We start from the raw sequence: 24,678 nt of genomic DNA on the forward strand, positions 1-24,678 counted from the left end.
GAGAGCTTTGGGAATGGTGAATATGAGGCTGAAGTGTTAGGGCCACGTGGTGGGAGGACCTAATTGGAGTTTTTCCTGCCTGAGTTTATCAACTTGGTGGAAGGGTAGCTGCAGATAGAAAGTACCACGTTGAGAATCAAGTTTAGAGGTTGGTCTGGTTCTTGGCAGGAGATTCCCATGGGGGAGAGGGAAAGGCAAAGCTAGTTTTTACAAACTAGGACATGGGAAGGTTGCTTTTTTGGGGGAAGACTGGCAGAGTGATGGTGCTAAGTAACAAGTCTCCAGCGAGGGCAAGTCCAATGCAACTCAACATCCAAGGAGAGGGTGGGAATGGAGGTTTGAGAGAACAGACCTTACCCTGTGCACCCCACCCGGCTCCCTAAGCCCTATCCCCAATTGGTGCTGGGGACAGCAGGGGTGACTGAGTCAAATACGAAATAGGGAGTTTTAAAGTGGATACGTGGACAGGACGGAGCTTATTATCTGACAGTGACTGAAAAGTTAATCTGGCAGATGTCAGAGGGGCCTATGACCCAAATGTAGCAATTACTGTAAAAATTAATACTATAAAAGAATGGATTTGAGACAAGCTAACCAAAAGTCAATTCTGGGTTTATTAACAAGACCAGCAACATGATTTGCAGAGCCAGGATTCAGTATCTACTTATCTCTGAAAAACCACTTTCCATAGTGACCTAACTGTACTTTATCTCATGCAACTTAAATTAATGATAAGAAAACATTTCACAAATATCTGAAATATCTACCCAATCCCATTCAGGGATTGGGTGACATTGGGTGATGCAGAAAATTATATCCTAATGTTTAAAAGAAGGTAAAATATTCACGTAAGACAAAGGTCTTTTAATGAAGTAAGAAGAGTTTCATATTCCATAACTGCTGGAAACATCCAGGAGAGCTAGGTCTCTTATTTCCTCTAGAAGTGTGTACAGGCTTCTTCCCTTTGTCTGGCAATATTTTTGATAATCTTTCTTGATGACATTTACTTTGACTTCTTGAGCAAGCTGAGCTTCCTCCATTGATCTAGTTACTTCTTTCACTAAATCACTCTTTAGCAAGAAGGAACTCTGCTGAAAAAGTTCTGTATCTGGCATCATGTATGGTTTGTTGCTTATTATTTCAAGCCTTATTGTATCAGAATGGCAACGTGAGGCCTGTACAGATATTCTCACCTGTCATACAGGAGAAAATGCATATTACTAAATCACAGTCTTTGTTCTTTGCAGTGAAAGCAATACTTAACATAAATACAGACTTACTGTTACGTGGTCAAACAAATGGAACGTAACAGATTCCCCTCCTGTCGTGGTAGAGGTGATTTTGTTTTGAAATCGTTGAAGGGATCCTGGTTTCCATTCAGAATGGCCATCTGGGCTGCATGAGATCACCAAACCATCTTTATTTTTTAGATAAGCAGCACCTTTAATCCCAAACCTGAATCATTGTCAGAATAAAAATCCAGAGATAATATATTCTTAGTATGCAGATTTTGTATACTTATCTAGAATGCTAGTTTTTCTTACAGATTAAAAACAACTTTTCCAAAAAAAAAAAAAGAACTTTTCATCTGATTTACCTCCAAATATCTATTTCATTGAGCAGATGGAAACAAAATATTTTGCTAAATAACAAAATAAAACTCTAAGACTGATACAGATGTACTAGATTCTAATATCCATTTATACTTACATAATGAATTATGTATTACATTATGTACATATGATAACTACAAAACAGTTGCTAAAATAAATGCTTTAATAAATTACATCTAATGTACCATTTATATACCATGTCTATACTTTAAGGTTAACCATGATTTCTTAATAACTATTGTGTTAGAAATAACATACCTTGGTATAAACACAAGCACACCGTTTGTCCTAATTGAATAAATAACCCCATCAGCTATGCAACGCTCCTCAGTTTCTGGGTCTTTGTCTTTAAAATACATGCACTGGAAGAGCTCTGTAGACTGCTTCTGAGAATGCTGTGCTGCCTAAGAAGAAGCACAACCCCAAAGCATGATGGTGGACTTCCCTGACATCCCCACAAGAAACATGGGATTCATATTCCCACAGAAACAATGACTTAAAAAAGGCTAGGTTCTAGAAAACTATTAATACAAACATTCTTCTCTATTATGAATTAAGTCAAATTTGAGGGACCCTTTATCATTCCCTCAAAAATGTCTTAGAAAATTCTTTTAAGAAAACAACTTGTTATTTAAAAACTGTCTATAGTTCATACAGGAAGAGGAAAAGTATCCAGGTCTATGTCTTACCTTTATTTTCAAGTCTGTCCTACCCAAATCCTGCTGGTAGAAGTGCAAATTAGAACTACTATTCTGAAGGGCAATTTAGTAATAGGTATGAAAGTTTTATTTGTGCAGCCCTTTTGACTCAGCAATTCATTATTACCAGGAATTTATCCAGGCAAAATGTAAGAAGTCTGTAAAAGTGTATACACAAGGATGGTTGTAAACTAGATTGCCTGGAACAGTGCTGCCTAACAGAACTTTCTGCAATGGTGGAAACGTTCTGTATCTGTGTTGTCCCATAGGTAGCCACAAGCCACATGTGTCTGTTGGGCTAGTGTGGCTAGTGTGACTGAGGAACTGAAATTTTAATTTAAACCAACCTGACTAGTGGCTATAATGTTGCACAGTATCAAACTAGAACCCTGGATACAGAAAATAATATTAAACATTTAGGCAGCTTCCAATCTTATGTATCACCAAATGGTCTAGTTCCAAGCTGTACAACATTATGGCCACTAGCAACAATATAAAATAGAATACAAAGCAGTTTCTAAAACAATGATGTAACTATATTGACATGGTGTGCTATCAATAACATGTTAAGTGAAAAAAGGCAGGTTTCAAACAGCAGGTATGATTGGATAATTTTATAAATAAAAAGAAGTGTCTAGAATTGTTATTATCTTTGGGTAGTAAGATAATAATCTTTCACATTTCTACATTTTGGGAAAAACATCTAACCCGTGGTAAATCTCATAAATTCACATTAAGTCACTTCAGAACATTTGTAAATGTATTGAGAGCTACTCAACAAACTTTATGATGTTTCATGTTATTTCGTTGGTTGGAATAATTCTAGAGTTTAACTTGCTAGAATATACGGTACTTCATTCCACTATACAATAAAGCTTTTCTGTTAGCAAAAGAGATGATGGGTAAGAGAATTAAAAATTCCCTCTTACTCGGTTTCTGTTGTTGATATGTCTGCATAATTCCTCAAGATCTTTGTTGCTGAACAAATTTTCCTTAATTTCCATTTTCTTATCTTTTGAAATGGCTGCCATTAACAGTCGGTGTACTATAATATCTGAGTATCTTCTTATCGGAGAGGTAAAGTGAGTATATTTATCTAATGCTAGACCTTCAAAAATAAACCAAAAAATCAAAATAAACAAAAAAATATACTTTTTAAACAACTTGCTCAAGGTTATGGGCACACAGAGTAAAATTTTATCATTCACCATAGTGATGGAACTCTTCCTCGGCACATGATCCAGTGGAGAAATACAGTGCGTTAGACATGGCTTGTGTAGCCATTGATCGAAGCAACCAGTTGACAATGGGATCGTTGGGGTCATTTGCATTATCCAGAGAGTCAGCCAGTGCTTTATTGGACCTGACAAAAAAATGTAAAAACTTTTATTTAGTCCCCAGCAATAATTTACAAGTCAACACTCTGAGGGGAACCCTTCACTCACCATCTGAATACGTTCATCTGCCAGTAGTTAAATTTATTTTGGACACATTTCAGAAGCAACTTTTTTCAACTATAGAAATCTAGTTTGCGGGGCTTCCCTGGTGGTGCAGTGGTTAAGAATCTGCCTGCCAATGCAGGAGACACGGGTTCGAGCCCTGGTCAGGGAGGATCCCACATGCCATGGAACAACTAAGCCCGTGTGCCACAGATACTGAGCCTGCGCTCTAGAGTCCACAGGCCACAACTACTGAGCCCGTGTGCCACAACTACTGAAGCCTGCACGCCTAGAGCCCGTGCTCCACAAGAGAAGCCACCGCAATGAGAAGCCTGCGCACGGCAACGAAGAGTAGCCCCTGCTCGCCACAACCAGAGAAAAGCCCGTGCAGCAACGAAGACCCAACGCAGCCAAAAAAAAAAAAAAGAAAGAAATCTAGTTTGCTTTTGAGGTTTAAACAAAGAGTGTCAGAATTCAAATACATTTCTTTTCTTTTTTGTGTGCCATGCTGCGTGGTTTGCAGGATCTTAGTTCCCCGACCAGGGATCGAACCCCGGCCATGGCAGTGAAAGCGCCAAGTCCTAACCACTGGACCACCAGGGAATTCCCTCAAATACATTTCTTAAGTACTGAAGAGTAATGTGCTGAACTTATGAGATGAAGTTATGCTCAGCACATAGTGGGTGGCCAGGTACTTGCTGAATTAAATTCCTAACACCCTTAACCTTAAACATCCTGTACAGGTCAAATAATGGATTTTTTCCTTTTTTAAATCAAGAATTATTGAGCCAGGGACTTCCCTGGTGGTCCAGTGGTTAAGACTCCATGCTTTGATCCCTGGTCGGGGAACTAAGATCCTGCATGCCAGGCAGTGCAGCCAAAAAAAAAAAAAAAAAATTATTGAGCCAGAGAGATTTCAAAAACAAAACAGAACTAAACCTAAGTACACAAGTAAAAGAAACCTAGAAAAAGAAAACCTTTTTCTTTTTTTAAAGAGGGCGAGAGGAAGCATCTATTTACTTACTTTTAAGTAGTTTTTTTAAAACCCAGGAAATATAGAGTTATATTAACAATTTAATAATATAGTATATAATTCAGTTCTGTACCATAGCCTGCCAAGAGAAATGGGGAAGGAGAACGGTGGATGATGAAAGGAGAAGCAATGTGACAGAGTGGGCACTAATGTGAGCTTTCAAGTCTGACAGACATGGATGCCAATCCTGGCTCTGCCCTAACCAGCTGCTAAATTATTGGCAAATTAACCTCTCCAGACTTAATTTCCCTATCTGTAAAATATGAATGAATGATCCAAGCTAACACCTGAAAGCCCTTAGCATGTGCGTCTGGCACGCACTCAGAGCTCAACCGCCGACTAAACGAGTTAAGAGATACTATCGCCTAAAGAGAGAGGCAAAAAAATCAATTTTCATAAATGAATAAAAGATATATTAATTAGCACCTGTTACAACAAAATATTGAAAAAAGAATCCCCTTTATACATCATTTTTAACAGGGAAAATATTTTATCCTGGAGGTGGGGAGTAAAAACGTCTCATTCTACGGAGGTATGGTATAAATTTACCATCGGTGTGGTGTCTTACGATACTGCCACAGAGATAGGCTGCATTTTTAAAGTTTTGAAATAGAGGATTAAGTCTTCGCATTTGCCTAAGGGGCAGATGAAATTAAATCAAGGATAACAGGTTCCTTACTTTTATATTACAAACTGTAGTGGGTCAAAATTACGCCTAAATAAACTTGTTTTAATTTGAAGTCTCTAGGGAATTCCCTGGCAGTCTAGTGGTTAGGACTCCGAGCTTCCACTGCAGGGGGGGCATGGGTTCTACCCCTGGTTGGGGACCAAAGATCCCACAAGCCACGTGATGTGGCAAAATAAAAAAAAAAAAAAATTGAAGCCTCTATACCTACATTGTAGTAAATGAAGAAAGCCAAGAAGTTTTCTATTTTTGGTCAAAGATGTGGCTGTCACATTTTAAGAACTACTGTAAGATCAATAAGTGCACAGCATCCCCTTCCAGTTCCCTGCCCCCTCAAAAGAGGAATTACCGTGTATCTATGAAGAAGCCCTTTGCTTTAGCACACTCTCGGAGTTCAGAAAAAAACTCCTGGTGTGGAGGAGGGTGCCGGCGCAGCAAGGCCTGGCGAGGGAAGCTCTCGTAGATCTTCTTGGCTACCCAGTGGTTGGCCAGGATCATGCATTCAGCCACCGTCTCATGGACTTCCAGGGGCTGCTTGGGGATGAGGTCGTGAATGTTCTTCTCATCGAGCTGGATGCAAACCTCTACCCCTTCCAGCCCCAGGGCTCCGCATCGGTCTCGTTTGGCTCGGATGTGGCGGGCTATGTCCGTCAACTTTCCGATTGCCCACAGTAACTCCTCTAGCTTGGCTTGTCGGCTCTTCTCATCCATGTCCCTGAATTCTGGAATATCATCAACAATGTCGACGTTTCCGTCCAGTAATTCTTGGGCTGCTTCATAAAATAATTTGTATGCTGATCGAATAATGGTTCTGCCATACCATACTTTCTTAATTTCATAGGAGGTTTTATCCAATTCCCACATGATGCTTACAGCATACCTACAAAATCAGTCACACTCACATCATTATTTAATTCTTGCATTTTTGAAATAAACAGAACTAGACCCTAAATGTAATGAAAAAAAATGACATTGCTACAGGGCTCTGGTCTGATGTTTCAATCCAACACTCCACTGCTAAATCAAAAGATACTTAAAATTAAAACAAGGTTAGATTAGGTTCTGGGGAGCTCTGAGCAAATCTGAAATAAGTTCACATGGAATGTTACAAACCTGACTTTACGGTTCTCCATTTTCCTTAGAACAGCATAGCACTGATAGAGTTAAGTCTACTGGGCTCGCTAGCAAAGAAGAGCAAAGCCTTTCGAATGCTACAGGATGACACTGAACTAGGATATCAGCCTTGATGGTAGGTTCATTAGCAAAAAGTTCACTTAGTAAAGAATCACTTTACCACCAAATCACTCTAATATTTGCAACTCACATAAAAAACACTGGGCTAACTTCTTAATGTATAAAGAGCTCTTAGATATCAATTACTAATAGATCAAGAAAGCAAAAGAAAAAGGGGCAAGAAACATGAAATAGTTCACAGAAAAGGATATACAAATGACTGTTAGGCATACAAAAAATGTTTGACTTTACTCATAGTAGAAAACTGCAAATCAAAACCACTCTAAGATACCATTTTTATTTTTCAAATTGGCAAAGACACAAAAAAACACAACATATTGTGCTGGCAAGGCTGTGGGGAAACTAGCATTCTCATACATTGACGGAGAGAATATAATTGGTATAACCTCTGTGGAAGGCGATTTGGTTATTATCTATTTAAACACAAATGCATATACCCATTGACACAGAAATTCCACTTCTAGGACTTTATCTTCCAGAGATACTGTACTTTTAAAAATGTGAAATGAGTTATATTCCAAGTAATTCAGTACAGTTTTGTTTATAATAGCAAAAGTTTGAAACAATCTAAATTTCCACAGATAACTTATTAATATGGAATGATTTCCATATTAATGATCTCCAAGATACATTGTTAATTAAAAAAAAAAGCAAGGTCTGAACAGTATATATATATATATATATATATATATATAATATATATATATACACACACACACACACACACACACACACATACATACATATGGTCACCATTTGTATAACAAAGAAAGACCACATGTCCATAGGTATGCATGCGTGTGTGTGTGTTTATTTTTGAAATAATAGAAAATAGATATTGGTCTTTGTCCCTAGCTCTTGATACAGGGCTTCTGAAACCCTTGTAATTTCCTGGGAGGTAGGAGTGTCTTTTGTTCTAACGAGGAGACTCTGGGTGGGCTCCTGGATGAGGGCTGGTCACTGGAAAGACCAAGCCATGATTAGAAGCTTTCAGCCCTGCCCCTCATTCTCCTGAGAAGGGAGAAGGGCTGAAAATGGAGTTACTGATCGATCGTGCCAACGTGATGAAGCCTCCATAAAATCCCCAAAGCGTGAGGTTCGGAGAGCTTCTGGATTGGTGAACACATGGAGGTGCTGGGGAGAGTGGCATCCTTGGGCCTGGAAGCTCTGTGTCCTTCCCACATACCTTGCTCTACACATCTCTTCCATCTGGATGTTCATCTGTATCCTTTATCATATACTTTTATAATAAACCAGTAAGTGTAGGTAAACTGTTTTCCTGAGTTCTGAGAGCTGCTCTAGCAAATTAATTGAACTTGAGGAGGGGGTCTTGGAACCTCTGATTTATAGCTGGTTGGTCAGAAGTACAGGTAAGAATGTGGACTTGCAACTGGCATCTGAAGTCTAAAGAGGGGGTCATGGGAACCTCTAATCTACAGCTGGTCGTTCAGAAGCATGCTGACAATCTGGGCTTGTGATGGTGTCTGAAGTTGAGGAGTGGGGACAGTCCTGTGGGACTGAGTCCTTTACCCTGTGGAACCTGATGCCATCTCTGGGCAGACAGTATCAGAACTGAATTAAATTGTAAGACACCCAGCTGGGGTTGCAGAGAACTGCTTGGTGTAGAGAAACACCTCCACACGTTTGGTGACCAGAAGTGTCAGATATGACGTGTTCCCTGTAAAGGCAAAGGAGACTCACAGGAAAGAAAGACATAGCGGGGAAGAGCTGGATTTTTCCCTACATAGGAAGGTGGAAAACTGAGGGTTTTTTTTGTTACAGTATTATGTCTAGGAAAATACAGAAGAAATCGGTAACTGAGGGAAAGTGGCAGGTGGGAGCCTTTCACTAAACACCTTTTCGAACGTATGAATTTTGGGCTACATGGTTTTATTATCTATTCAAAGACAGACATAAACTTTACAACAAATAAACAAAAAACTCCCTAAGATCATGATCCTCATTGCAAAACAGCCTCAACCAGGGAACACATATGTACAAAGGTATATACATTTGTTCCTAGACTTTGACTTTAAAAAGCCAACAAGAGGAAGAAGCAGCCTCACAGCTGGACAGAAAGAAAAGAGAAAGAGGAGCAGAAGGGAAGGGAAGGTGAGAGAAACAAAGCTGCCCCCAAATAAGTGGTGCAGCAGGGTGTAGAGGATGTAGGGGGAAAGCAGGGGTGGGGAGGCGGGCAGGAGAGTATATCGGAAAGAAGACGAGGAAAAGGCCACAAGCGAGAGTCACTAGTCACCACAGAAGGGGCAAGACAAGCTCTGATGATAAAAGTAATGAACAAACTCACCTATCAACGCCTCCCAGGAGGGAGCACACATCAGCGCTGAGGATGGAGGGCAGCATGTCATAGCGACGGTCCGCTAAGTAATAAGTGGTGGCCCTGTGAATGACACATATGCAGGCACATGACCTTCAGCAGCAAGAAGCAGGACTGCTGACGGTACGGGCTGCAGTGAGGAAAATGGCCGAAAGTTCAGCACAAACTCCCCAAGGCTGTTGCTTTTTCATCAAGTGCAGCAGACTGGGTAATAAAGCTATTCCCATGTTCCCACTTTTCTAAGTGATACCGCTTTGGGCTGAATATTCTTCCACTGATATAAAAGAGAAAGAAAAAGTGGTACGAATCTTAGTTGTACAAGAAAAATTAGAGTGTAATGATCTAGTATTTATATAAAATAGGCTATTACTACATGAGAAATTTAACCCATTTCAATTTAGAAGGAAACAACACATGAAAAGATTCTGTTAAAAAAGGAAAGGTAAATTGATCAAGGTAGTACTTTTCTAAAGGAAAAGGGGAAGTGGACCTCAATTTTTTTTTTTCCTGGAAGAGATCTTCAGAATTGTTCCCAACTGTGAAATCTTTGTTTTAAAAATCTGAAACTAGCAGTTACAAAATACATTACAGTCACACATAATCGCAGTGCTGATTTCAAACAGCGTTACCTTGTTCTAGCTTCAATATCAATATAAGAATGCGATGTCACAAAGTGCGTCACGTCTGCGATGTGGACCCCGAGCTCTAGGTTGCCGTTATCCAAGGCTCTGACTGAGAGGGTGTCGTCCACATCTGCACAACCTCTGGGGTCAATGCTGAATACCAGATGGGTTTTCCTAAGGTCTTTACGTTCTCGTTCCTCTTCGGAACTCACCTTCCAGGGATTTTTGGTTGTGTTTACTGGCATCTCACACATCTGTACAAGGAGAGTCCCCAAATTCAGCAATTCATGCACCAGAAATTTCCTATAAAAATCCACTCTCTAACATTCTCAATGTGACCTCATGGAAACCCCATTCATTACCCATTACCTTATGCAATTAACCTATGTTTGCTTTTTTTGAGCAATAATTATTTATTAGGTGCCTAAAATATGTCAGGAGCTGTGCTAGGCTCTGGAAAGATGGGAGTCAATAGGAAGGACACAATCCCCATGCCCCTGAAGGCGCTACAGTCAGACAGGAAATGTCCCAGGGTGTTTACAGCCTCTTCAGTCGTGGAGGCTGGAGAATGAATGGGTGGCTTATAAAGAGTACAATATCCACCCCATTTTCAAATGATCCATTTGAGCTTTTAATTCAAGTCAAGCCCGGATAAAAACCAACATGTCCCAAATATTAAAAGCATATTCCTTTTTGAAGCAGGATCAATCTCGAGCATTTTCTCTGCATTATTACCTGTTCAAGCCATCAATTTGCAGTTAAGTAGGCTAAAAGGGAAGAATTCTAGTCCTGTGAAGTCTAACCCACGCTTTATTTTGCTCTAACATTTTCACTAAGCTGTCAAAACAAGTCAACAAATAATTTCCAGATACTAACGGTAAACATAAAAACTTAATAATGTAAAATATTCTAAAGTATTTTACTATTGTAGCCACCACTCTGTCAAAAATTATAATGAAAATAAGAATACCCATATGCTCTTTTTTTTTAACATCTTTATTGGAGTATAATTGCTTTACAATGGTGTGTTAGTTTCTGCTTTATAACAAAGTGAATCAGCTATCCATATACATACATCCCCATATCTCCTCCCTCTTGCATCTCCCTCCCACCCTCCCTATCCCAGCCCTCTAGGTGGTCACAAAGCACCGAGCTGATCTCCCTGTGCTATGTGGCTGCTTCCCACTAGCTATCTATTTTACATTTGGTAGTGTATATATGTCCATGCCACTCTCTCACTTCATTCTAGCTTACCCTTCCCCCTTCCGGTGTCCTCAAGTCCATTCTCTATGTCTGCATCTTTATTCCTGTCCTGCCCCTAGATTCTTTTTTTTTTTTTAGATTACACATATATGTGTTAGCATACGGTATTTGTTTTTCTCTTTCTGACTTACTTCACTCTGCATAACATACTCTAGGTCCATACACCTCACTACAAATAACTCAATTTCGTTTCTTTTATGGCTGAGTAATATTCCATTGTAGATATGTGCCACATCTTCTTTATCCATTCATCTCTCAATGGACACTTAGGTTGCTTCCCTGTCCTGGCTATTGTACATAGAGCTGCAATGACCATTGTGGTACATGACTCTTTCTTTTTTTTTTTTGGTACGCGGGCCTCTCACTGTTGTGGCCTCTCCCGTTGCGGAGCACAGGCTCCGGACGCGCAGGCTCAGCGGCCATGGCTCACAGGCCCAGCCGCTCCGCGGCATGTGGGATCCTCCCAGACCGGGGCACGAACCCGCATGCCCTGCATTGGCAGGCGGACTCTCAACCACTGCGCCATCAGGGAAGCCGCTATTTTTAGTTTTTTGAGGAACCTCCATACCGTTCTCCATAGTGGCTGTATCAATTTACATTCCCACCAACAGTGCAAGAGGGTTCCCTTTTCTCCACACCCTCTCCAGCATTTATTGTTTGTAGATTTTTTGATGATGGCCATTCTGACTGGTGTGAGGTGATACCTCATTGTAGTTTTGATTTGCATTTCTCTAATGACTAGTGATGTTGAGCATACTTTCATGTGTTTGTTGGCAATCTGTATATCTTTGGAGAACTGTCTAGGTCTTTTGCCCATTTTTGGATTGGGTTGTTTTTTTGATATTGAGCTGCATGAGCTGCTTGTATATTTTGGAGATGAATCCTTTGTCAGTTGCTTCATTTGCTACCCATACGCTCTTTTTTTTAAAAAATAAATTTACTTTATTTATTTATTTATTTTTGGCTGCGTTGGGTCTTTGTTGCTGTGCATGGGCTTTCTCTAGTTGCAGTGAGTGGGGGCTACTCTTCGTTGCGGTGTGCATGTTTCTCATTGCAGTGGCTTCTCTTGCTGCGGAGCACGGGCTCCAGGCTCACGGGCTTCAGTAGTTGTGGCACGCAGGCTCAGTAGTTGTGGCTCGCGGGCTCTAGAGTGCAGGCTCAGTAGTTGCAGTGCACGGGCTTAGTTGCTCCGTGCCATGTGGGATCTTCCCGGACCAGGGTTCGAACCCTTGTCCCCTGCATTGGCAGGCGTATTCTTAACCACTGCGCCACCAGGGAGGTCCTTGCTACCCATATGCTCTTGATGGCAGTGCAAACTGGCCCAATTTTTCTGAAGAACAATCTGCCAATTCATAGCAAAAGCTATTTAAATTTTTTATGCCCTTTGACTTGGTAATCTCACTTTAAAGATTACATTCCAGAAGAAAATGATCAAAAAAAAAAGTAATATTTATGAAATGTTTGAAGTGGCACCTTTTATAATACTGAAAAATGAAAGAGCCCCAACGCTCAGCAATTGAGGAATGCTTAAGCAAACTAGAGTACATCACTATAGAGTAATTGCCATCACTATTAAAAATAAGTAGGCTATGTCAATACAGAGAAATGATTCTTAAGTGAAAGAAGCAGAAAATAGACTGTGCACACTGTGAGTATAGCTATGCAAGAATAATAAACAAGATTTACGGGGATTTTAAAAGATCATAAAGTGATGAAAATAGCTGACGTTTTATGTTCACGGAATTTTTGTTTTCTGTAAAGGTTACAAAAACAGTTTCATAATGAGCATGATTTTTTGACCCATGGGTCAGAGATGTATGGAACCCAAGAAGCTGCTCCCTGCAGCTTTCTGCAGACCTCTGGTTCAATGATTATGACAGGGACTAGAGCCCAGTTGGGTCTGTAACCAGGTACCCGTGTAGTACCATGGGGGATGGACGTATACTGACTGTAGGACACTGACATACCATTTGTAAGCACAGTAGGAAAACGTAAAAATTTGAGAGCTGTGAGGCTGCAGGAAACTAACTCTGCACTGGAAGCTGACTTCAATCTGGTTCAAACACAGAATAAAGAAGAGTGAGATTTTTCCATTATCTGTGGTTTTAGACAGTGGGTTGTTACATAGTACTAAGATTTTTCTTAATGACAAAACGGACAACAAAAGCAAAAAAAAAAAAAAAAAAAAAAGTAGAAAAAGTCTTTTATCAGAACAAAGGACTGGCGGAAGTCTGACCTGAGCTTCTGAGAAGGGGACGACTGAAATGCTGTTCTCCACCAGGATGGTTGCAATTTCCCCTTCCAGGTCTCCGATTCTTCCTAAAACACGCACAAAATGTCCACTTGGATACATGGATGTCGACTCCCAGGAATCAATGCGCACAACCACCCGGAAGTCCTGAACAAAGAGGGGGAAACATGAACCCAGCACCAGGAGTCGAATGGGTCAATTAGCAGCACCAAACAAGCGAGCGATAAACAGCATCAAGCTCCAAAGAGAGTGGCCAATTTGCAAATAGCGTTTTTTCTTTCTTTTCTATTCTTTTTTTTTTTTTTTTTTGCGGTACACGGGCCTCTCACTGTTGTGGCCTCTCCCGTTGCGGAGCGCAGGCTCAGCGGCCATGGCTCACGGGCCCAGCTGCTCCGCGGCATGTGGGATCTTCCCGGACCGGGGCACGAACCCGTGTCCCCTGCATCGGCAGGCGGACTCTCAACCACTGCGCCACCAGGGAAGCCCCTTTTCTATTCTTTTATTGGGTTCTTCCTGTTTTACTAAATTGCCAGATGGTAGGTAAATGCTTAGTGCAATGCTTTGAAGGGAGGCATTACCCCTCCGCACCAAATAAGTGGGCTGGAGAGCGTAGCCTGAGACAGAAAGCCAACTGTGACACATTCGAGTTAACATTTGTGATACAAGGGAAAAACCCAACTATGCATAGTCCAAATTAAATTTCAAAACAAAAAATCTCAATGTTTTTGTGTGGGGGGGTTACTTTCTAATTTCTTTAAAGTTACTTTCTAATTTCTTAAGACATCTTTTGGTGGAGAAGAAGGTTATCCGTATGAACTGAACCCCACTGCCCCCGGATTCCAGCAAACCATAGACATGGAAAGCAATTGTTACAACTGGCTTCAGAGAGCCTGCGTGAGGCTTTGGGATGGAAAGGTACACAACGACCAGATTACTGGCTGGGGACATCCTGCTTCATTGTCTCACTTACAAACTGCAAAACATCGGGCAAATCAAATTGGGCGATGCCTACACCCTTCGCCACAGTAAAGGTTAATTTCTAACTTTCTTGTTTTTGTCTTCTCTCCAGGGCTCTTATTCCTTTAAGGGTAATCGATTCTGTGAAGTACCACTATATCATCCCTACAGGGCAGAGCCATCGTATTTCTATATCGCTTGCTGAAAGAAAGCTTGTTAGTTTTGGCAAAGTGTATCTATTGAAAAGTTTCTGTGTTGGACAGCTGGATAATAGATGTTCTCTCTAGCTGTCCTACACAGCTCTTTCTAGGACGGTTTCTCTCTGGCCTTCATTTTTTAACCAAGGACTACTTAACAGATGGTTCTATATATTTAGAATTTTTAGAAAACAGGATCTCAGAACACCAGATGCCATCACTAATTTATCCCTTCCTAGGCAAAGGAGTTAACAGTTCCTGGTACTGCTCAAAAGCTGGCAAAGACAAGAGGCAAAGAGTAAAGGTACCTGGAGGGCTTCTGCTTGCTGAGTGCTAATTCGGATTTTGGGAATTCTGTAATCCCAAGGTGTAACTAGGATTTTCCGAGCATTTTTGCCCTGCGATTGGACCTCTTCTTTGGATGGAAATGTCACCACATAATCCCGCCAGTTCTTCTGAAGGATACCCACCACTCTGCCTTTGGGAAAACAAAACAAAATAAAGCCTTAACTGGTAAGATGTCACCTATCTGGACTCTGACCAGTTCAGCAGTGAGGAAGAAGACAGGAAATGCAACATCCCATTTTTCTGAGCACATCCACACAAGTTGAGAGATGCTTAAACATTTGCCTTCCTTCTATTTTATTATTAAATGGATCATTTTTTTAAGATAGATAATTTTTTAAATTAACATTGTCAGTGTGCCCCTTCTTTTGTGGGGCCTGGTGTGACATTTATTTATTTTTAAAATAAATTTATTTATTTTTGGCTGCGTTCGTTGCTGCATGCGGGCTTTCTCTAGTTGCAGCCAGCGGGGGCTACTCTTCATTGTGGTGCACAGGCTTCTCACTGCAGTGGCTTCTCTTGTTTCAGAGCACAGGCTCTAGGCACGTGGGCTTCAGTAGTTGTGGCACTCAGGCTCGGTAGTTGTGGCTTGCGGGCTCTAGAGTGCAGGCTCAGTGGTTGTGGCGCACAGGCTTAGATGCTCCATGGCATATGGTATCTTCCTGGACCAGGGCTCGAACCTGTGTCCCCTGCACTGGCAGGCAGATTCTTAACCACTGTGCCACCAGGGAAGCCCCCCTAAGAGGGTTTTTATTTTAAGATGAGACATACTATATAGCATATTTGGGTGCTGATGAGAATAAAATAAACCAGAGAGGGGAAACTGACAATGTAGGAAAAGAGATGATATCATATGTTAATAACTGCAGTATTTCTGGACTAAAGAGAGGAAAAATAAACATTCCACATGGACGACCAGGCAACTTTACAGCTGGCTCACCTGTGGGCATGGGCTCACTCGGGGACTCGCCGTCATTCTCACCCAGGGCGGTGGTTCTTCCTTTCCATTCATTTTTAGGGAGCAGTTCGACAACTACCACGTCCCCGTGAATAGAGCGGTTTCGAGCCTTCATCCCGTGGATTAGGATGTCACTGACTAGACCTGTTTTGGGGGTAGCACAGAGAAACCCCACAACGTCAAGGGGTAGGCCACACCAGTGAGGCCTTTCAGACACAACACGTTCGAGATCTAATCAGCATTCCTGCAAATAAAAGCTCCCTCCTTTCAAAGGTGAAGTTAAACCGAAGTGAAACTTTTGTTCCGCAGGTTAGGAAGGAAGAAACACTGCTGCTATGCCATGCTGTATAATGTGCTTTCATAAGGCCACTCTCAACCATCTTTTAAGGTAGGTTCCCTGCATGAGACAATGTAAGCCCACACTGGGACTCTCTCCCATAACTTCAGGGGCCATGCGGCCAGGGAGCGGTCAGCAGGCTGCTGAACTATGGACACTGCAGAACTGACAGGGAGAAGTCTGATGAGCAGAAGCCCGGATTAAGCCACTGCTTCTCATTCTCCTCAACCTCGCCAGGTGCCCTTGACTATCTATCAGGGTTACTTTCACCCTGTCATTGCAGAACTAACAATACACTCTATTATGATAAAACTTATTTACACATTTTTTTTCATTGACGTTACTTTTTATACAATTCCAATGAGGCAATACAGCTCAGTGAGGCAGTACAGGGCAAAATCTTAAAATCACAGCCTGCCTGCCTCAGCCTCAGGTTTAGCCCCGCCGCGTACCAGGTGAGTGATCCTCGTAAAGTCACTTTGCTTCTCTGTATTTTAGTTTCTTCACGTGTAAAAGGTGGTAAACAATAATAATACCTCCTTTAAGTGCTTACAACAGTATCTGATGTATAATAAGCACTCAATAAAATATTAGCTATTACCATTTTTTAGAGTTATTGCCATAAAATCAGAAATTATAGACAAAAAGCTGGGGAGGAAAAAAAACCAACCCGCGATCCCACACAGCCAGTGTAGGTAGGGACATTTGACATGGCACATATGATCTGACAATTTCAACTTTGCTTTCTTCAATGTGTAATATCAGAATTAAAAAGTGGTACGGAAATTTATGTAAGGTTTACACTGAACCTGAATCTTTACTGCTGGCTCCTTGAAGTCGAACAAAAGCTTCTATTTGTGCTCTGTGTTTGTTGACGTTCAGAGTTCCCTAAAATCAAAATAAAAATCAGTGTGAAAAATTTCTTTTCTGCTTGCTTTACCCTCCAAAAGGTACAGTTAAAAATTTTTATGAAAATATCCCCATTATATTCTTATAAGGTTTGTGATCCCTTTCTTTAGGAATAATAATTCATCACCAAAGTTTATTTTCTCCAGAGAATGTACCATCATTTTGACATACTCTTAGCTATACCAAGTGTTGCAAGTGCCAGGATTTATCTTACCTAAGTGATGAGCGGTCTTTAAAAAATCTTCTTCCTCAAAATATCCTCCCAGGAATGCTGTAAACTTCATTACCAATTGGAAGCATTAGCCTCTCCATAGATATACTCATTAAAACACCCACATTTTAGGGAAGGAGTTTACAGTGGTAGGCTCAACCTTCAGACTGCATAAAAATTGTCTGAGTTGCTGGTTAGAAAATGTAAAATTCGTGGTAGAACAGTTCTGTATCTTGATTGTGGTGGTGAATACACAAATCCATGAATGTGATAAAACTGTATGTGCACACAGACACACAGACACACAGACACACACACGAGTGCGTATAAAGCTGTTGAAATCTGAATAGCAATTTTATTTGATTCCTTCTCAAGACCCTGACAGCACGTGGGTCCTGGGTTTTGAGGGATCACAAAGGGGACCTTGAAAGAGGCAGGAAAGTGGCAAAGGCCTGAAGAAGCCAAATTTCAACAACTTTAAAATTTTGCCAAACCTCCAGACCTTGATTCAAAAATATATTCTTTCCCAGTGACAGGAAGCATTTAAACCTACTGTGTAATGCTCGGTATGTAACCGAATTAAGAACACTAGAGGGACTTCCCTGGTGGCACAGCGGTTAGGAATCCACCTGCCAATGCAGGGGACATGGGTTCAAGCCCTGGTCCAGGAAGATTCCACATGCCGCAGAGCAACTAAGCCTGTGTGCCACAGCTACTGAGCTTACGCTCTAGAGCCCATGAGCCACAACTACTGAGCCCGCGTGCCACAACTACTGAAGCCCGTGTGCCTAGAGCCTGTGCTCTGCAATAAGAGAAGCCACCGCAGTGAGAAGCCCGCGCACGGCAATGAAGAGTAGCCCCCGCTCACCAAAACTAGAGATAGCCCACACACAGCAACAAAGACCCAACACAGCCAAAAATAAAATTAATTAATTAAAAAAAAAAAAGAAAGAAGAGCAGAGAGTAGGTCCAAACCGGAGGGCATTGTCTACAGAGGAGACTCCCACGTCAACTTGAACATCGACAGCCCTGGCCTCCTGAGGCCCATCTCATTGACAGCCTTTGAAATCAGAGGCCTGTGACAGGAGGCAAGTAAAGAGAAGGAAACACACTGGCTGATCCTGGCGCCGATTCCCCGTTACCACCCTCACCTGGATGTAGCGCCCAGACTTAATGCCGGCTTCTAACACTTCCAGGGGTAGATGTTCTGGGTACTCCTTCCCGTGGCTCTCCTGACTCTCATTCTCTCTTTCTCGTCGAGACTGAAGGATAGACTCACAAAGCTCGTGGGTGGCCTTTAAATCAGGCCAAAAATTGTCCAGGTAATTCTGCATTTAATAAAGGCACAAGAGAAACATGGTCAGAAGATAATGATTCTTTGTTATAGCAGCATTACAAAAAATCCTGAACAGGAACTGCTGGCATGCAGTTTTGAAGAAGTGTTACATGAGCATTACCCTCCCAAGCCTCCTGCTACCAGTTCATTTCTACCGTCTCACTAATCCCTGCAGCCTTGCCAAAGGAACCCAGGGAGGCCACTCCTACTGTGGAACGCTTCTACCTCCCTGATTACTCTGCACTTTCAAATCTCCCTCTCCACACACAAGCGTGTACGCGCACACGGCCGGGATGCCTGTCTTTACACGTATCTCACTGCTGCAGATAACGGACCACAGTGAATGGAGAGGAAAAGCTCCTACGTGTGCACTGTCTCTTTTTTTTTCACCCTGAAATATCTAAAATTTATAAGAAACCTAAATCAGCAGGCAAAAAAGGTGGCGAGGAGTAAAGTGTAATAAGGAAGTGTCTCCCCTCCCCCAACCCCCTGGCAATCTTGGATGAGCAGAGAAGGGGAAAGATGTTTCTATTCTTTGGTGTTAGGCTTTCCAGCCTCATAAACTCCCCAAGGACTGCGTCTTCTTTTGTGACTATACAGATGTAGTCACACTTTTCACGTGGGGACACTTGATGCTCTGTCAATGTGACAACCCAGTACGAAACATAATTCTGAAACAAGTGTCATGGTCCCCTCCAAGTAGAACATTATTGAATATTATTGCACTTCTTGGTGTAACTTTCAGAGAGGCCCTAGACAAGACACCAAGGCGACCACCCACAGGGGGCTGGTGTGGTGAGGCTGACTGTGCTCCATCTACTTCCTGTGTCCAGAATACATGCCCTCGCATGGTGGACCCTCACTAAATAAAATCAAACTTACGTATGATTTTAACTCTACTTTAAGCCTAAATTAGAGGCTGGCACATTCTCTTTTCTCAAACTAAAATGAACTCAATTATCCTTATTGTCAACTCCAGCACTTCTCCCACTAATTTCAGAGTCTTGTTCAAACTGCTTCCTTTCTTTCTCTAGTCCTTTCAGAAGTTCTGTCTGTGCTAACAACACTGCAATTCTACGGTCACTAATCACTCATCAACACCAAATTTTTGCCACTACGAACCAACTCTTCAAGAGGGATTTATTGTCCTCACTCTTCCCCATCTACCTTCAAGTCTCCACAGAAAATTCTGGGCTTCCTGCTCATCTGAACTTCATAGCATCTCTTTTTTTTCTGCTATCATACACCTCTGTGAAGCCCTCGGTCACACAGTTTGCTTAGGAAATGCTATACAAAATCAAACGGTACGATGCTGCCAGACTGCAGAGAAAAGTAATTTTCATAAAAAGTAGAAAAATATAATTTTAGTCAACTGTCCTCTGCAGGAACAAGACATGATGTATTGCAACAGAAAAAATAAGTGACACTGCCATTAATATCCAGCGCCCCTGGAATTCTCTGGCATGCCAGAACGCTTTTTTATAGCAGGGCAAGAAAATTCTATTGGCAAATCTTTAGCAATACATGCACATGGGAACCCTCATAGGATCTACAATTCAAAATCCAACTAGACTCTCTGTAAACTGACAGGGGTAATGGAGGGCCTTAGTCTAGTTTCTGAATCAAAAAACAATATCAACCACTGGAACCTGACTGACCAACTGGGCAGGCAGAAGAGATCAGTAATCTATTTAGAGATTAACAGGCATCCTACTCTCTGAAAAGGTGCCTAAGAAATAGGAGAACTGTGTCCTTAAGACAGCTCAAAAAACTGTCACCGATAATGCTGCCTCTATCTGTTACATGTACACCAAGCTGGTCCAACAGCTTTCACATAAGTAGTATCACATATCACCCCTTCCTTTATCCCTACTGACCCCCACCCATGGTCACAAGTAGAGAAGAGTGAGGAACAGTGGACAAATAAGACTGGCCTTTAACACTATGTTTTGGGAGAGGGTGTGGAGAAAAGGGAACACTCTTGCACTGCTGGTGGGAATGTAAATTGATACAGCCACTATGGAGAACAGTGTGGAGGTTCCTTAAAAACTAAAAATAGAACTACCAAACGACCCAGCAATCCCACTACTGGGCATATACCCTGAGAAAACCATAATTCAAAAAGACACATGCACCCCAATGTTCACTGCAGCACTATTTACAATAGCCAGGTCATGGAAGCAACCTAAGTGTCCATCAACAGATGAATGCATAAAGAAGATGTGGCACATATATACAATGGAATATTACTCAGCCATAAAAAGGAACGAAATTGAGTTATTTGTAGTGAGGTGGATGGACCTCGAGTCTGTCATACAGAGTGAAGTCAGAAAGAGAAAAACAAATACTCTATGCTAACACATATATATGGAATCTAAAAAAAAAATGGTTCTGATGAACCTGGGGCAGGACAGGAATAAAGACGCAGACGTAGAGAATGGACTTGAGGACACGGGGAGGGGGAAGGGTAAGCTGGGACGAAGTGAGAGAGTGGCATGGACATATATACACTACCAAATGTAAAACAGATAGCTAGTGGGAAGCAGCCGCATAGCACAGGGAGATCAGCTCGGTGCTTTGTGACCACCTAGAGGGGTGGGATAGGGAGGGTGGGAGGGAGACGCAAGAGGGAGGGGATATGGGGATATATGTATATGTATAGCTGATTCACTTTGTTATAAAGCAGAAACTAACACAGTAGAGCAATTATACTCCAATAAAGATGTTAAAAAACAAAACCTATGTCTTGTGCGTATTCAGAAAGACAGTCTGGGAGGCAGCATGGTGGTTCAGAGTGCTGGAGTCAGACTGCCTGAGCTCTAACCCACTTCCAGCACTTTCTCCCTGTGACTCTGGGCAAGTTGCTTAGCTTTTCCGTGCTTTAGCTTCCTCACCAATAAAATGGGGATTATAACACCTGCCTCATAGGGTTGTTGCAAGAATTAAATGAAATAATACACTCAGAACAGTGCCTGGCATAGATCAACGTTGGGTATTATTCTTAGGTGGAACCATGTAGAATAGCCATTTTGTAAGTCAAAAACAACAGAATATTGGCAGTTTTATCAGATTCAACCTGTCATCACCATCATTACTACTAGTATTATTATTATAACTATAAACATGAGTTTACTATGAACTGGAGTTTATGGGGCTGCAGTCTTGGATACCGGAGGCCTTACAGTCACAGGGAGTTTGCCCAAATTTGGCAAACTCAAGATTAATTAGCTGGAGAGTGATGAAGACATGGAACTTCTTAAAGTCGTCCTTCATTCTTTTTTTTAATTTATTTTTTACTTTAATTTTTATTTTAAACTATTATTTTTTTTTCAGTTTTCATATTTTTATTTTTTACATCTTTATTGGAGTATACTTGCTTTACAATGGTGTGTTAGTTTCTGCTCTATAACAAAGTGAATCAGTTATACTACATATACATATGTCCCTATATCTCTTCCCTCTCGCGTCTCCCTCCCTCCCACCCTCCCTATCCCATCCCTCCAGGTGGTCACAAAGCACCGAGCTGATCTCCCTGTGCTATGCGGCTGCTTCCCACTAGCTATCTATTTTACGGGTTTGGTAGTGTATATATGTCCATGCCACTCTCTCGCTTTGTCACAGCTTACCCTTCCCCCTCCCCATATCGTCAAGTCCATTCTCTAGTAGGTCTGTGTCTTTATTCCTTTCCTTCATTCTTTATTTTCCCTTTTCTGTACTGCCAAAGCCATCTAGAGCCTCACGGGCACTACTATGGAAATGAACACACACAGACACACACACTCACGCACACGCACATACTTATATAGACACATCAGCTGGAAATACCTTGAGGGAAATCACAAACACTCCTTCCGTTTCACTTCCATACTGCTGAATTGCCTCTTCATCTTCTGTCACCATAACGATTGGCATCCTGTCTTGGCAGTGGTGATAGTACCAAGTGGCTGCATTGTAGATGCTCCTAGAAAGCAAGAGGCACGTGAGCTCTCCCGAGGCAGACAAACCCAAGCTCTTGTTCAGAACTTCACACCTGGCTTTTAATCTTTTATCCTTTGGTTTATATAGACAGTCATTCGTTCATTCGTTCAACAAATACTTCCTGAGCATCCATTATAAACATGCCCTGGGTTGGGTACGCTGGGGGATACAAAGATGAATCACAAAGTGCTTGACATCTCTTCTTCTCTAAGACATCCAACCACCACAGAAACCGCCTTCATTTCTTGATATGGCCTAGCAACCGTGAGGCTCTGCCACCTTTTAACACATTTTAATTGGTGGGACGAGCCACACAGCACCACAGGGATGATAAGCTAAATTGTGAGAGGCTTAAAAGATAAAGAAACAAGTCTTTGGCTAAGAAAAAAACTAGGCTGCAAGTAGCTGAATATCATAATCCAATAAAGACAAAATCCAATATGGCATCACCAATATGAAATGTCTGAAAATCTTCCTGAAAAGAATCTGAATTGGAAAATGGAGTCTAGGTCAGGGGACACGTATTCAAAAAAGGATCATGTGTCCAATGAAGTGGATCAACTCAGAGAGTCAATTTCTGTAGGCATCTGTTTCCCTTTCTGCAAATTAAGATGCTATGTAAGGTTCCTTTAGTTCTAGAATTTAAAAAAAGATTCACTGAGTACTGACTGTGTGCAACGCTGTGTAGTTAGTAAGTGTGAGTACTCACATATGACCCAATCTAGGGAAAGATTTGCTTTCCCTTGCTGGTGGGAACTTGGGTTCTATTAAGGACTCAATATATATCAGTGCTTATTTTGCTTTAGAGAATTTAAATATTTAATGGCTATACAGATAAAGAATTATAAGGAAGAAGATGGTGTAAATGTTTTGTATGGATAAGCTATTTTAAAGCTTAAGGTCTCTTCTGCCTTCTACAGAAGACTGAAGCAGAGGCTATGGGTGCCTCGCACCTGTACCCTAAGCCCACCTCTGACTTTAGCTGCAGCTGGGTGGCAGTTCCATCCCTCATCAATGGCCCACTGACTGGAGTTAACACCCCTGGGGAATGGCCCTCAGCTAAAGGGGTAACTAACTAAATGCCCTCGCCTCCACTCTTGGAGGTGACTTCTGAGGCACACTCTACATGGTTTCTTAGAGGTTCCCAGAGGACTGAGCCTCAGTTTCCCTCAGCAGTAATACATCCTTTACTGCTTTCCCTCCTTCTCTGGGTCACTCTCCCCACTCCTGCTTCTGGGAATTGCTTCTCACATAAACAACTCACCTCCAAAATCCTTGCTTCAGGTTCTGCTTTTAGGTGGATCTCAATTAGGACACTGCACTTCCTAAAACAGCTTTACTAGAATTAACCTACCCGTTTCAGTTTACTAAGACTGGTTGGGATATTAAAGCAACCTATACCAGAAAAAGTGAGATGACTTTAGCTTAAAAGTAGGACGTGTCCCTGCCGCTCTCTCTTTCTCTCTCTCTCACATACACACACACACACACACACGCACGCACGCACGCGCGCACTCACACAGCATTAAAGCTATGTATGACTTTTGGGTCACTGGAATGAATGATCCTACTAGCCTTTAGAGGTCTGGGGCAAACTTACCCTGGGCACCTATAGCTCCTTAATTACAATTTCTAAAATATATGTATTAAATGACATATCTAGAATATTGACACATTAAGCATTTCAGTATTAATCACGGTTCCAGAAAAATTGTTGGTTTGTTCTGCCATACTGTTTAGATCAACTCCCAAATAACCAATGATAAAGAAATTAAAGAAGATGATCGTGTGAAAACCCAGCTATTCAGGGCCATACCTGCTCTGCCACTTCTCCATGGACTCCCCTCTCTCCCGAGGGAGATAGCAGGACTGCTGGAATTCATTAGCGAAGAGAACACAATCATGACGCGCATCCTTCAGGAGATTTCGCAATTTGTTATACTGTCTGTGACACAGAGGAGAAAAGTAAATCTAATCTAGCAGGTACTCATCTCCTGCCACCTCTTGCTAAGGTTCAGAAAAGATGAGGTATTTTAGAGCGAAAGATTGATTGTTTAAAACCTGAGAAACACTTATTTACATTGGCCTTAATGTGTGCTGCGCTCTTGGGCTGCTGTTTCTCCATTTTGCCTGCTAGAATGTGCTGGAGCAGGGCCTCGTTAATTAGTTTGTGGATCGGTTAAACTCCTCTACTCCCCTCTCCCTTTCTGGCTATTTATTATGTAATTATACAACCCTGCCCCACACAGCCCCTTC

At 41.7% G+C, this 24,678-nt stretch overlaps 1 protein-coding gene across 8 annotated transcripts in view; it reads right to left on the bottom strand.

Annotated features, from left to right (window-relative positions):
* Nucleotides 1–591: 591 nt before the first annotated feature.
* Nucleotides 592–24,678, bottom strand: part of DIS3L (DIS3 like exosome 3'-5' exoribonuclease) — a 34,381-nt gene continuing 10,294 nt past the window's right edge. For 5 of the 8 annotated variants that reach the window (XM_022579832.3, XM_089907080.1, XM_089907079.1 and 2 more), the window contains exons 3-17: nt 24,239–24,367; nt 22,270–22,405; nt 18,260–18,436; nt 16,798–16,876; nt 15,634–15,795; nt 14,657–14,826; nt 13,180–13,341; nt 9,687–9,934; nt 9,028–9,120; nt 5,818–6,348; nt 3,520–3,674; nt 3,241–3,419; nt 1,872–2,017; nt 1,281–1,455; nt 592–1,193 (exon numbers count right to left, since the gene is read on the bottom strand). In XM_022579832.3, the coding sequence (XP_022435540.2) occupies nt 885–1,193; nt 1,281–1,455; nt 1,872–2,017; nt 3,241–3,419; nt 3,520–3,674; nt 5,818–6,348; nt 9,028–9,120; nt 9,687–9,934; nt 13,180–13,341; nt 14,657–14,826; nt 15,634–15,795; nt 16,798–16,876; nt 18,260–18,436; nt 22,270–22,405; nt 24,239–24,367 (2,851 nt within the window). In that variant the 3' untranslated portion in view covers nt 592–884. Of the gene's footprint in view, nt 1,194–1,280; nt 1,456–1,871; nt 2,018–3,240; nt 3,420–3,519; nt 3,675–5,817; nt 6,349–9,027; nt 9,121–9,686; nt 9,935–13,179; nt 13,342–14,656; nt 14,827–15,633; nt 15,796–16,797; nt 16,877–18,259; nt 18,437–19,611; nt 21,017–22,269; nt 22,406–24,238; nt 24,368–24,678 lie in introns of those variants that run through there. The other 3 variants (XM_022579833.2, XM_089907083.1, XM_089907084.1) reach the window with 3 other exon arrangements.

The sequence above is a fragment of the Delphinapterus leucas genome, chromosome 2 (assembly GCF_059928025.1).
Source record: "Delphinapterus leucas isolate spDelLeu-1000000601 "Yukka" chromosome 2, BTC_Dleu_Yukka2, whole genome shotgun sequence".
NCBI classification, from domain to species: domain Eukaryota; kingdom Metazoa; phylum Chordata; class Mammalia; order Artiodactyla; family Monodontidae; genus Delphinapterus; species Delphinapterus leucas.